The sequence below is a fragment of the Prionailurus bengalensis genome, chromosome D4, assembly GCF_016509475.1.
Source record: "Prionailurus bengalensis isolate Pbe53 chromosome D4, Fcat_Pben_1.1_paternal_pri, whole genome shotgun sequence".
In the NCBI taxonomy this organism is placed as follows: Eukaryota; Metazoa; Chordata; class Mammalia; order Carnivora; family Felidae; genus Prionailurus; species Prionailurus bengalensis.
In genome coordinates, this window is record NC_057359.1 from 62472324 (window position 1) to 62484836 (window position 12513).

At 40.2% G+C, this 12513-nt stretch overlaps 1 protein-coding gene across 1 annotated transcript in view; it reads left to right on the forward strand.

The window, feature by feature from the left end:
* Window positions 1-12513, forward strand: part of INVS (inversin) — a 162000-nt gene that overhangs the window by 80938 nt on the left and 68549 nt on the right. Inside the window, 2 exon segments of the mRNA XM_043567058.1 lie at window positions 4189-4362; window positions 8894-9061. Coding sequence (XP_043422993.1) covers window positions 4189-4362; window positions 8894-9061 — 342 coding nt within the window.

The window sequence follows — 12513 nt, forward strand, 5'->3', positions numbered from 1 at the left end:
TTTTGAGAGAGAGAGAGAGAGAGAGAAAGAACGTGCACACAAGCAAAGGGAAGGGGCAGAAAGAGAGGATAGAGAGAATTCCAAGCAGGTTCCGCACTGTCAGCACAGAGCCCGACATGGGGCTCGATCTCACGAACCATGAGATCATGACCTGAGCCAAAATCAAGTTGGATACTTAACTGACTGAGCCACCCAGGCGCCCCCCTACCATGAGTTTTCTTAGGAACATATACTCTATTATCTCCTGCACTCTTATACTATTTCCTATTCAGTCAGAAATTATAAAAACAGATCCCAAAACAGTGTTCACCTGAGGATTAAGTTCTGTGTGCCCCTAAGAGATGGTGCCAAATGATTAACTCCAAATCCTCCTTATTCTTTTTTTTTTTTAAATTTTTTTTTTTTTTTAATTTTTTTTTTCAACGTTTATTTATTTTTGGGACAGAGAGAGACAGAGCATGAACGGGCGAGGGGCAGAGAGAGAGGGAGACACAGAATCGGAAACAGGCTCCAGGCTCTGAGCCATCAGCCCAGAGCCCGACGCGGGGCTCGAACTCACGGACCGTGAGATCGTGACCTGGCTGAAGTCGGACGCTTAACCGACTGCGCCACCCAGGCGCCCCTAAATCCTCCTTATTCTTGCATTTAAGAATAAACCTGAAAACTTAAGAAGTCTGAATTTTAAGCAATATTAAGGAAACATTTAAACATTGTGTTTGTTTGTTTTTTATTGAGAGGGCTTTATAGGAAGCAAAGTTGTCTAGGATAGGGGTCCCCAGTCATAACAACCTTCAGAAGGTTATCAAATTAGCTTCCTGTTTCGAACTGGTATCTTCCCCTTTTCTACTGACACTAGAAATATTCTCCTGATTTTAGTTCTTAGAGTTCTCTGCCGCCTCTGCTCATCCTCAGAATTGAGTTTGCATGCCCTGGGCATCTAATAAATGCTTGTTCATGAGACCAGGAAGTTGATGGTGGTCCAAATGGATTATAGTGTTTCCAGTCCCAGCATTTATAGATAATATCTGTTGTGTCCCTGCCTTTGGGAAGAGAAGCTGACATCTCCCCAGGGTTCCACAGATTTCCTACTGGGTACACCCTTATTGGTCCTGTGTCATCATTCTCTGTAGGCAGAGTACAGGCATCTTTCTCAATGTAAAAAAAAAAAAAAAAATCAGAAGATCACTATTTATGACATCCCAATTATTTCCACTTTTACTTGTCCCTAACCTTGGTTTTCTCCGCACTTCCCTAGCTGAAGTGCATATGCTATGTGTGGTCAGATCTTTCTATCTATATGCTGTCAATCATGGGCCATTCTTGTTTCTACTTGATTAGCTACATTTTGTTGCCTCCTCCACATTGGAAAACTGTTCATAATAAAACCAGCAAACATTTACTAAGCATTTACTTTGTGCACTGAGTACAAATATGATCTTTATCATTTCATATGCACAATAATCTCAGGTACTCCATCCCTGTTTTGCAGATGAGGAAATAGAGGCACAGGAAGATACTTTATTTCATCTGTAAAACCTTTCCATTATACTTCTGTGAGGAGCAAATACATCCTAGAGCTTTGTCATAAATAAGGCTTAGTGTAAACGTTTCACTCTTGCCTGCTTTATAACAAGACTCAATGAATGTTTTTTGAGGGGTGAATAAATAAATGCTATTACCTAGTGCATCATGTTTTCTATAGGTAGAATCCCCAGAACAATGTAAGGTGTGAATACACGAAGCACTGTGTCTGTAAGTCAGTAGTCACCCCCACCAATATATTCTTGTTTCTTTCTTTTTCCTTCCCCTTTCCTCTGGATTCCAGAATCAAGATGATTGTCTGATTGAATATCTTTAAAAGGTCGTGATGAATTATTCTGTAATATTTGAAATGTTATACTCAGAAAGGTCATGCTTTATTTTTTGGTAAGAAGTACCACATAGATTTGTTTCTCCTGGGCACCATTTCTTTTTTCAAAGAAAAGATGGCAAGAGATTTAGAGCAGGGTGCCCTCTTGAGGAAGTTTTAGCACCTTACTTCTCAAGGTGCATCCATACTTACTGGATGACATGAGAAAGCCCGATGAATGATGCTCAAATAAACAAAACATTAAAAAGGAAGAGTAACCAAATACCAGACATCTGAGAATTAAGATTCTTAACTGTTATGATCTAGTATAGCAACATTAAGAATTTGTAAACAAAAAGAGAAACCTCTGGAAGGTATTTTTTTAATTAATTAATTAATTTTTTAATTTACATCCAAGTTAGTTAGCATATAGTGCAATAATGATTTCAGCAGTAGATTCCAGTGATTCATCACCTAGGTATAACACCCAGTACTCATCCCAACAAGTGTCTTCCTTAATGCCCCTCACCCATTTAGCCCATCCCCCCACCCACTTTATTTCCTCTCATTTACTCAGTCCTTCAAGTTATCACCTATGTTGTGCCAGCAGCTAGCCAAACACCGTGCCCAGTAAAACACAGTCTCTGCCTTCATGAAGCTTACAGCTCGTGAAGGAGATCACAGGGAAGGGAAATAAACAAATATAAGTAACTAAAAACTTAGCAAAGTACTATGAAGGAAATGGAAAGGTACTAGAATGAAGCACAACAAAATAAGTTCCATTAGGGTGGTCAAGGAAAGCCTCTCTGAGAGGAAATAATTGAGCTGAGTCACTTTGCTTTTTGGTCCATTCCAAGTCGGCCCATCTAATATAGACAGCCTGATGGACACTTTTTTAGCCTCTGATTCTTATCTGTGGCCCAGCCCTTGAGCTGAGTTGACTCCTGTCTCTGTCCCTGTGGGTATGAGCAGGGAACCATCATCCTTCTGCACCTCATGGTCTCCCTAGCTGGTCCCTTTGCCTTAGAGCCTCACATTCATCACAATGGGGGGAGGGGCTGCTTAACTCATAAATATTTTCTTACTAATACTCATAGCCACTCACGGTAGAATATCAATACATTATAATGCTAAAAAAAACACATTTCCAACAATATTAAGGATGTAGAGGATCTCAGAAGATGAAAAGGACAGATAACCCTGACTGCCATTCTGCTTTGAATAGGGAGAGATAAACAGGCATGAAGCAGGCAGAGAACTTGACTATGTCGTACAGTTTCGTTATATTGACTTTCAAATATCTGTGGTACCAAGCAAACTGAAGGCTCCAACCAGAATTGGAAATATGGAACTATATCTCAGGAAGGAGCTCCAAAGAACAATTTTTTGAGCGTTTTGTTTGGTTTCAAAGCTACCATATTATACACACACACGGTTGACCTGGATCCCCACCAGTGGATTGCTCTAACCCCTGTAGCTAAGCTGCTTTCTCTGAATGGGTTGATTCTACCAGATTGGAGGGTTTAACTGCTGTGGAGAGTACTGCCTGCAAGTGGATGGCCTCCAGTGACTTCTAGGTTGGTGTTTAGGTGACCAGATGCGTCTGGGACCCAAACTCCGAACAAGATTCATCTCTCTCAGTTGTACCTCTACGTAGCTCTGCAAGAAAACTAACCACCTACTTTATACTTTAGTAACCAGATGACCATGAACAAAATGTTCAACCACTGTGAATCTCACCTCCCTCACCTGTAAATTGGGATTTTAAATCTCTGATCATTTAGCAAGGTTATTATACTTTGAATATAAATAATAGGTGCTGTATGGGTCAGAATGTGCTAGTATATTCTTTGCTGCTACTGGATAGCAATTTGGAAAATACACCAAAAACTGTATAAACTCCTTTGGCACACTAAATTGATTCCTGATCATTTATTCTTATGAAAAAATTAAGGAAAACTATGTGGAAATAAATGTACATTGTATCATATTCTATAAAAGAAAATACTGGAAATTAGAATGGTTGAATAAATGAAACGTTGACCAGCTATTTAAACTATTGTAAACTATATGCATGCAGTGTAAATTATATGCATATAGGAAGTGGTTGGAAGGGAACTTTCATAGTAAAACAATTGATAGAGTAGTGGGATTTTAAGTATTTTTCCTTTGATCAATTGATATATCTGAATATTTTTACTCTAGCAGAATAATTAAACTACTTAAAACATTTTAAAATTTAGAAAATGCCTTGGCCCCAAACTAAATTTCTTCTTACTGTTTCTATTTATTTATTTATTTATTTATTTATTTATTTATTTATTTATTTATTTATTTAGGGAAATTATCGTTTCATGAAACTCTTACTTACACGCAGAGCAAACTGGATGCAAAAGGATCTGGAAGAGATGACCCCTTTGCACTTGACCACTCGGCACAAGAGCCCCAAGTGTTTGGCGCTTCTGCTGAAGTTTATGGCACCAGGAGAAGTGGATACACAGGATAAAAACAAGGTAAGGGGGAGGGGGTTCGCCTGGGTGCCTCATTCGGTTAAGGGCCCAACTCTTGGTTTCAGCTTCGGTCATGATCTAATGATTGCGTGAGTTCAAGCCCCGCATCGGGCTCTGTGCTGATGGTGCGGCACCTGCTCAGGAGTTTCTTCCTCCCTCCCTCTCTCAAAATAAATAAATAAACTTAAATTAAAAAAAAAAAAAAGGTAAGGGACTGTCAAAATCAGGAGGCAAATTAAGAGCAAAAAGCAAATTCACATCCTTTTATGATGTGAAAGCTCAAGGAAGAACCACTGCTCCTACACATGGTGGAATGTGTTCTAGTCTTCATACTCCCCAGTGAAAAATTTCATTTAAATTCTGCCATTTTATCCTCCTACCAACCGTGTGTGGTAGGTAGTATCATCTCCTTTTCACAGATGGGGAAACTGAAGCTCGGGAAGATTTAAATTCTGTCCGAGATCCAAGAGGCAAGACTAGAATTCAACCCAGGCCATCTCCAAACCCCAATATTTGACAGCTAGTAGCGATAGTTACCAAGGGTGAGTTTCCTTGTGGCCAAATGCCTGGGGCAATGTAGTAAGTGCACAGTGGTATAATGGTCTGGGCTTTAGCATCAGACTTCTTGGGTTTCAGTCTAGAAGCCACTACTTACTTGTTCTGTGCCTTTGGGCAAATTTTCTTAACTCCTCTGCTTTTCCATTTTCTCATATATAAAAAGGGGATGATAGGGTTGTTGAAGATAAAATGAGGTATATAAATATATATAGGGTCAAACCCATATAAATAGGGTTTAACACAATTCCCATATAGCATCGTAATAAAATAACTCTCAATAAATGTTAGCTATACAATAAATATTATTCGTTTCATTTTGGCTCTGACATCTGCTCTGGCACTTGTTGCCAGGATCAGTTATCCTCCCGGATCTTGAATTTTAACATACTGAACACGCCAGCCACTGTTTTGACCAATGCTTTGATCGTTCTTTACAGGAAATAAAAATGTGGTGTTCAGACAAGTGCAAAAATCCTCTTCCTTTCCACGAGGCACCGAATCATGGAGTTCTTGCTACCTTCAGCACGCCCATATGTGATTAAAACTCTTGGGATTAAACCCACTGGGCTCATGTCCAGTGACCCTTACGCTGCCCTTCACAGGCTCTTCCTGTAGAGAGCCTTATTTTACAACTACTGTAAACCAGTATTATTCCTAACTCATACCATGTTTGTAGTGCTAATATTTCACTGAAAAAGCACTTTGATCAGTCCACAAAGCCCCATGAATCACTTACCAAGGCACAGATATCTTCAGGCACCATGATGTCTTCCTCAGAATCTTCTAGGAACTCCCTGCTATTGTCCAGTACTTTTCTGTTCTGTTACTGAACAGGGATGGGAGGTTATCCGGCCAGACAGATGGAAAACAGATCTGCAAGGTCCAGGCAGGCACAAGAGACGAGAACAGGACAAAAGCCCAAAGCAACGATTCTCAAACTGACAGGAAGGATCCGTTGTTTGTTTGTTTTTCTAATTTACACTCTTCACAGACCCAAAGTTTTGTATCATGTATTTAAACTGAACAACGTAAAACCCCCATGAGATAACACTTCACACGCTTTCGGATGGACTGTCATTACCAAAACAGAACATAACAAGCATTGGTGAGGATGTGGAGAAATTTGAACCCAGTGCAGTGCTGGTAGGAATGTAAGATGGTGCAGCCACCATGGAAAAAAGGATGGCAATTTCTCAAAAAATTAAACATGGGGGCGCCTGGGTGGCTCAGTCGGTTAAGCGGCCGACTTCGGCTCAGGTCATGATCTTGCGGTCCGGGAGTTCGAGCCCCGCGTCGGGCTCTGGGCTGATGGCTCAGAGCCTGGAGCCTGTTTCCGATTCTGTGTCTCCCTCTCTCTCTGACCCTCCTCCGTTCATGCTCTGTCTCTCTCTGTCTCAAAAATAAATAAACGTTAAAAAAAAAAATTGGGGCGCCTGGGTGGCTCAGTCGGTTAAGCGGCCGACTTCGGCTCAGGTCATGATCTTGCGGTCCGTGAGTTCGAGCCCCGCGTCGGGCTCTGTGCTGACAGCTCAGAGCCTGGAGCCTGTTTCAGATTCTGTGTCTCCCTCTCTCTGACCCTCCCCCCATTCATGCTCTGTCTCTCTCTGTCTCAAAAATAAACAAACGTTAAAAAAAAAAATTAAAAAAAAAATTAAACATGGAACTACCCCATGATCCAACAGTTCCACTTCTGGGTATCAACCCAGAAGAGCTGAAATCAAAAATGTGAGCAGATATTTATACACCCATGTTCATAGCAGCATTATTCACAGTAGGAGAATGATGACCACAATCCCAATGCCCGCTAATGGATGGTTAGAGAAACAAAATGCAGTCCATGCAAGGGAATATTATTCAGCCTTAAAAAGGAACAAAATTCTGACACACGCTACAACATGGATGGCTTTTGAAGACATTATGCTAAGTGAAAGGCTGGGAACAGGTGGAAATTGGGAATTACTGTTAAATGGGTATGGAGTGTAGTTTAGGAAGATGAAAAGGTTCTGGGGGTGGAAGGCGCCGAAGTTGCACAGCTTTGAGAATGTGCTTAATGCCATTGCACTGTACATTTAAAAACAGTTAAAATGATAAATTGTGTTATGTACATTTTATCACAGTAAAGAAACAATAATAATTACTAGAAAAAAATTGCTTAAAGATGTAGAAAGTACAATCCCAAACTTTGTACTATTAGATCCAACAGATCTAGTGTTACCTTTCAGTAAACATATTCAGAGCAAACATAATATAACAAAAGAATTACTGAAACTGTATATGTTGTTTATTGAAAATGTGGCTATAGGGGCACCTGCCTAGCTCAGTGAGTAGAGCATGAGACTTTTGGTCTTGGGGTTGTGAGTTCAAGCCCCACATTGGGCATAGAGCCTACTTTAAAAAAAGAAGAGGGGCACCTGAGTGGCTCAGTTGGTTGAGCGTCCAACTTCAGCTCAAGTCATGATCTCACAGTTCGTGAATTTGAGCCCTGTGTCAGGCTCTGCGCTGACAGCTCAGAGCCTGGAGCCCGCTTCTGGTTCTGTGTCTCCCTCTCTGTCTGCCCCTCTCCCGCTCACGCTCTGTCTCTCTCTCAAAAATAAATAAGCATTTAAAACAATTAAAAAGAAGAAGAAGAAAAAGAAGAAGAAGAAGAGGAAGAAGGAAGAAAATGTAGCTATAGGAAATTATTTTCTATTATATTTGTGACTGTTTTTGTTCTACAGTCATTACTAAATAAAAAGTAATGAGTGACTCTTCGTATTAAATGCCTGTAGGTGCACTGTACGTAAATTCCACATATGTCAACAGTTAAAGTTTTTAGTGTAGCAAGTGAGCTTGGTTCCTACTGGCGAATGATCTGATTCTAGACTGGATTGATGATACTGCTGTTCATAAGAGATAATGTACAGCCCAACCATTTCTTTGTGTTTGCTCAGTGACTCTTTTAATACGGAGACCAGTCTTACTGTGGTTTGTTGATGAGAACGGCAGAGGGGATTTTAAAGCAATGCCAACAAGTTCAGGATGTTCATTTAAAAAATTTTTTTTCCACGTTTATTTATTTTTGAGAGAGAGAGAGAGAGAGTGTGTGAGTGCATGAGTGGAGGAGGGGCAGAGAGAGGGGGAGTCAGAATCCGCAGGAGGCTCCAGGCTCTGAGCTGTCAGCACAGAGCCTGATGCAGGACTTGAACCCACAAACCGTGAGATCATGACATAAGCCCAACCAACTGAGCCACTCAGGTGCCCTTATTTCTTTCTCTAAGGAAGCTCCACGCCCAGTGCGGAGCTCGAGGTCATGACCCAAGATCAAGAGTTGCATGCTCTTCCTGCTGAGCCCGCCAGGTGCCCCAACAGGATGTTCACTTTTAACTTTTATCCAAAATAAAGCCAATATCGCTGTATTTGCAACATGTATCTTAACATCAGTAGTAAGTCTAACAATTTATCCTATAAAATTATAGTTAAATTTAAATTTGTACTTTGATATAAGAAATGGATTCCAAATCCATGATTTCCTATGCATGGATCTTCTTTTTGATAGATACTGAAATTCAAAACATTCTATCAAATTCTTAAAATGCTTGGTGCGATATCAAGATTGTTACTTACTTTGTTGATAATTATTCATAAACCACCGGCCTGCTTTTCTTTTTCTCAGTATTACCACTGATTAGTACTTGATGACCTAAATGCCTGTCATGATTAAGAGGTCAGACTGCCTCTTCAGACTGCCTGGATTTAAATCTCAATCCGGCCGCTTACTACCTTCATACCCCTGAGCAGAGCACTCATCCACCTTGTGCTCCCTTTCCTCATCAATCACATGCAGAATCAAGAGTACTCATTGCCTAGAGTTATCACGATGACTATATGAGGTAAAATACAGAAAGCTCTTACAACAGTGCCTGTCACACAATAAAAACTTGGGGGAAATCTGTTGGGTCACTATTGCTGTGTTTCTGAGCCTCTCGCGATTTTGCAGCAAACGGCTCTGCATTGGAGTGCCTATTACAATAACCCGGAGCACGTGAAGCTGCTCATCAAGCATGATTCCAACATCGGGATCCCTGACGTCGAAGGCAAGATCCCACTTCACTGGGCAGCTAACCACAAAGATCCCAGTGCTGTTCATACGGTGCGATGCATCCTGGTGAGTACGGTGGTGCTGCTGGCCCCGGGCGGCCTTGCTGACAAACAACTTTTTTGTTATGAAATAGCCAGTATACGAAAGCGTATATACGACACACAAACAAATTATGAACCAGAAGAAACAAAACAGACACGTGAACCCATCACTCAAGAAATAGAACACGGTAGTGCTGCTATGCTGCTATTTAAGACCACACAGAATTTCCGACATGCCGGTTTCCAAACACATCCTCTCTACTTAAGCCACACTTGCCCTGTCCCCCATCAACTACTTTCCTGAATTTGTATTTATCCTTCCCTGGCTCTGTTTTATACTTGCGCCTATTAAACACTGCGTAGAGATATCTGTAAAATGCTTGTAAGACATAAAGAATACAAGGGGCACCTGGGTAGCTCAGTCCATGGAGCGCCCAACTCTTGATCTCAGGGTCGTGAGTTCAAGCCCTGTGTTGGGCATGGAGCCTACTTTAAAAAACAAAAAAGTTGTAAAGAATATAGAAACCACAAATATTCACGTACTCATCTCTGAGCATAAGAACAAGTACATTAACCGTTACCTTTGAAGTTCCCTGGGTACCTCCCAACACCATTCTGTTCTTCCCCTTTCTGAGAGGCAGCCACTATCCTCAATGATGTGTTTATATTCCTGATTTTCGTTATAGTTTTACCACATATATTCGTATCCCTAAACACTACATTGTTTCATTTTTGATGCTTTTGAATTCTGTATACATGGAATCACATTGAATGTATTCTTTTGCAATATGCTTTTCTTGCTCAATATTATGCTGGTGATTTTATCTATGTTGCTGTGTATACCTGTAATATATTATTTTTTGCCATTATGTAGTATTCTATATTTTCTGAACAAGCCATACATTATTCAGTTATTCACAGACATTTGGAACTATTTCTATTTTTTTTGCTACTTAAAAATAGTGCTGCTTTATGGCGTGCGTGGGTGACTCAGTCAGTTGAGCGTCCAACTCTTGGTTTCGGCTCAGGTCATGATCTCACAGTTTCGTGAGTTCAAGCCCCATGTCTGGCTCTGTGCCGGCAGTGCAGAGCCTGCTTGGGATTATCTCTCTCTTCCTCTCTCTCTGGTCTTCTCTGACTCATGCTGTCTCTTTTTCTCTCAAAATAAATAAATAAACTTAAAAAAATAAAAATAGTACTGCTTTTATTTAAAGTGATTTCTATAGCCAGCATGGGGCTTGAACGTGAGTTCAAGGGAGATCAAGGGTCGAGTGCTCTATTGACTGAGCAGTCAGGTGCCCCTGAACTTTTATTATTTTTTGTTAGTGTATCTAAGATGTATGTTTAACTGGTAGTTGAAGGCACATGGAAATGCAGTTGATATTTTTGTTCATTGAATATGAATCTAACCAACTTGCTTATTAATTTTTATTACTTTCTTATTAATTTTGAATATTTATCAGTGGATTCTTTGAGGTTTCTAATCAGTGCTTCTCAAATTCCAGCTTATAAGCTATGATAGTCTAATATTTAGTCCTATTTGCTTATAACACACAAATTAGACTTTAAAAGATAATATTCTTTTGTATATGCAATAGTTATTTCTACCTGCATGTTAACTGATTCCTTTGCTCTGCATTTCTCCTTGAATCTCAAGTTTTCCTTCCGGAGTTAATATCTTACTTCCTGAAATATAATTCTAAGAACTCCCTTTAGGGATCTACCTTTAGGGTAGATGTATTGGTGGTGAATGCTCTCTGCTCTTAAGAATATCTACATTTCAGTGCGTCTGGGTGGCTCAGTAGGTTAAGCATCTTGATTTGGGCTCAGGTCATGATCTCAGGGTTCGTAAGATTGAGCCCCATGTCAGGCTCTGCGCTGAGAGAGAAAGCCTGCTTAGGATTCTCTCTCTCCCTCTCTTCCTGCCTCTCCCCTGCTTGTACGCATGCGCTCTCTCTCTCTCTCTCTCAAAACAAACATTTTTAAAAAAGGAATGTCTACATTTCTACCACGCTCTTGAATATATAGTTTTTCTGTATACACACTTCTAAGTACTTCTTTTTCTCTACTCTTTCAGGCTTTTCTGCTGCTTTCTGCCTTTCATTGTTCCTGTGGAGCATTCTGTATTGGTGTAAATGTCATTGCTTTAGAGATGATTTATCTTTTCTCACAGGCTGCTTTTACATTCTTGTCTGTGTGGCATTCTGCAGTTTCACTACAGTGTGTCCGGTGGGGGCGGGGGGAGGTTCTTTTGTTTGGGGGGTGGGTTTTTTTGTTTGTTTTTTGGTGCATTATTTTGGTTTTTGGTTTTGGGGTGTTTTTTGTCATGTTTGGCGTAGACTATCAATTCATGTCCATTCTGGAAAATATATAGCTATTATCTCTTCCAATATTACTTCTCTTGGGGCACCTCGGTGGCTCAGATGGTTAAGCATCCGACTTCAGCCAGGTCATGATCTCATGGTTCGTGAGTTCGAGCCCCACATCGGGCTCTGTGCTGACAGCTCAGAGCCTGGAGCTGCTTCGGATTCTGTGTCTCCCTCTCTCTCTGCCCTTCCCCCACTCATGCTCTCACTCTGAAAAAATGGATAAACATTAAAAAAAAATTAAATATTACCTCTCATTCTCTACACTCTTGCCTTTATGGTCCCAGTTACACATATTTTAGACATTGTTATTTTATTCTCCATGTCTCGTCTGTTTTACCTTCCATCTTCTTGCCATGTTCTGGGTAATTACATCAAACACGCCTTCCAGTTTACTCAGCCTTTCTTCACCTGAGTCCACTCTCTCATTTGCCCTATTCATTGCTCAATCCAATATTTTTACATCTAAAAGTTCTTTTTGTTTTCTTTTTTTTTTAAGTCTGCCTCGTCATTTTGATAGTTTTTTTTTACCTTATTCACCTTTTATTTCGTTTTTAATTTTTTTACATGTTCATAGATAGTTATTTTATATTCTTTATGTGTCAACTCCAATATCTGGAGTCTTTGGAGGATACTTGTCACTCATCGTATCTTGTTTCCTCACAGATTTGGCTTTTTTTTTTTTTTCCTTGTAAACACATCTTAGTCCTTTGGAGACTCAAAGGCCTAAAATGCCACCATGGTAAAATTCTACTACTTTTTTTTGAAGTGTTTAAAATACCTTTCATACTTTTTTTTTTTTATATAAAATAGGATGACCACACAGGCAACTCTAAACTTGTGTGGCCTTTCAGAGAGTTCTCAGGTTGGGGCAGGAAGGCTTGGCTTTGGCTGTGACCTAATCTAAGAAGGGATATGACCTTGAGTGAAGCAACTGTCTTTAGCTGAAGCAATTGTAAAAGTCTGACAGTTGAGGGTCATCTGCTGGCAGCACTCACAGCAGCTAGGGAAATAAATCCTTTATTCTTGAAAGGGGACCTCGCAGTAGATACAAAGACCTAGGAGAAAAATGAGTAAATGTGAACTGTCAATTCAAACAGAGCAGCCAATA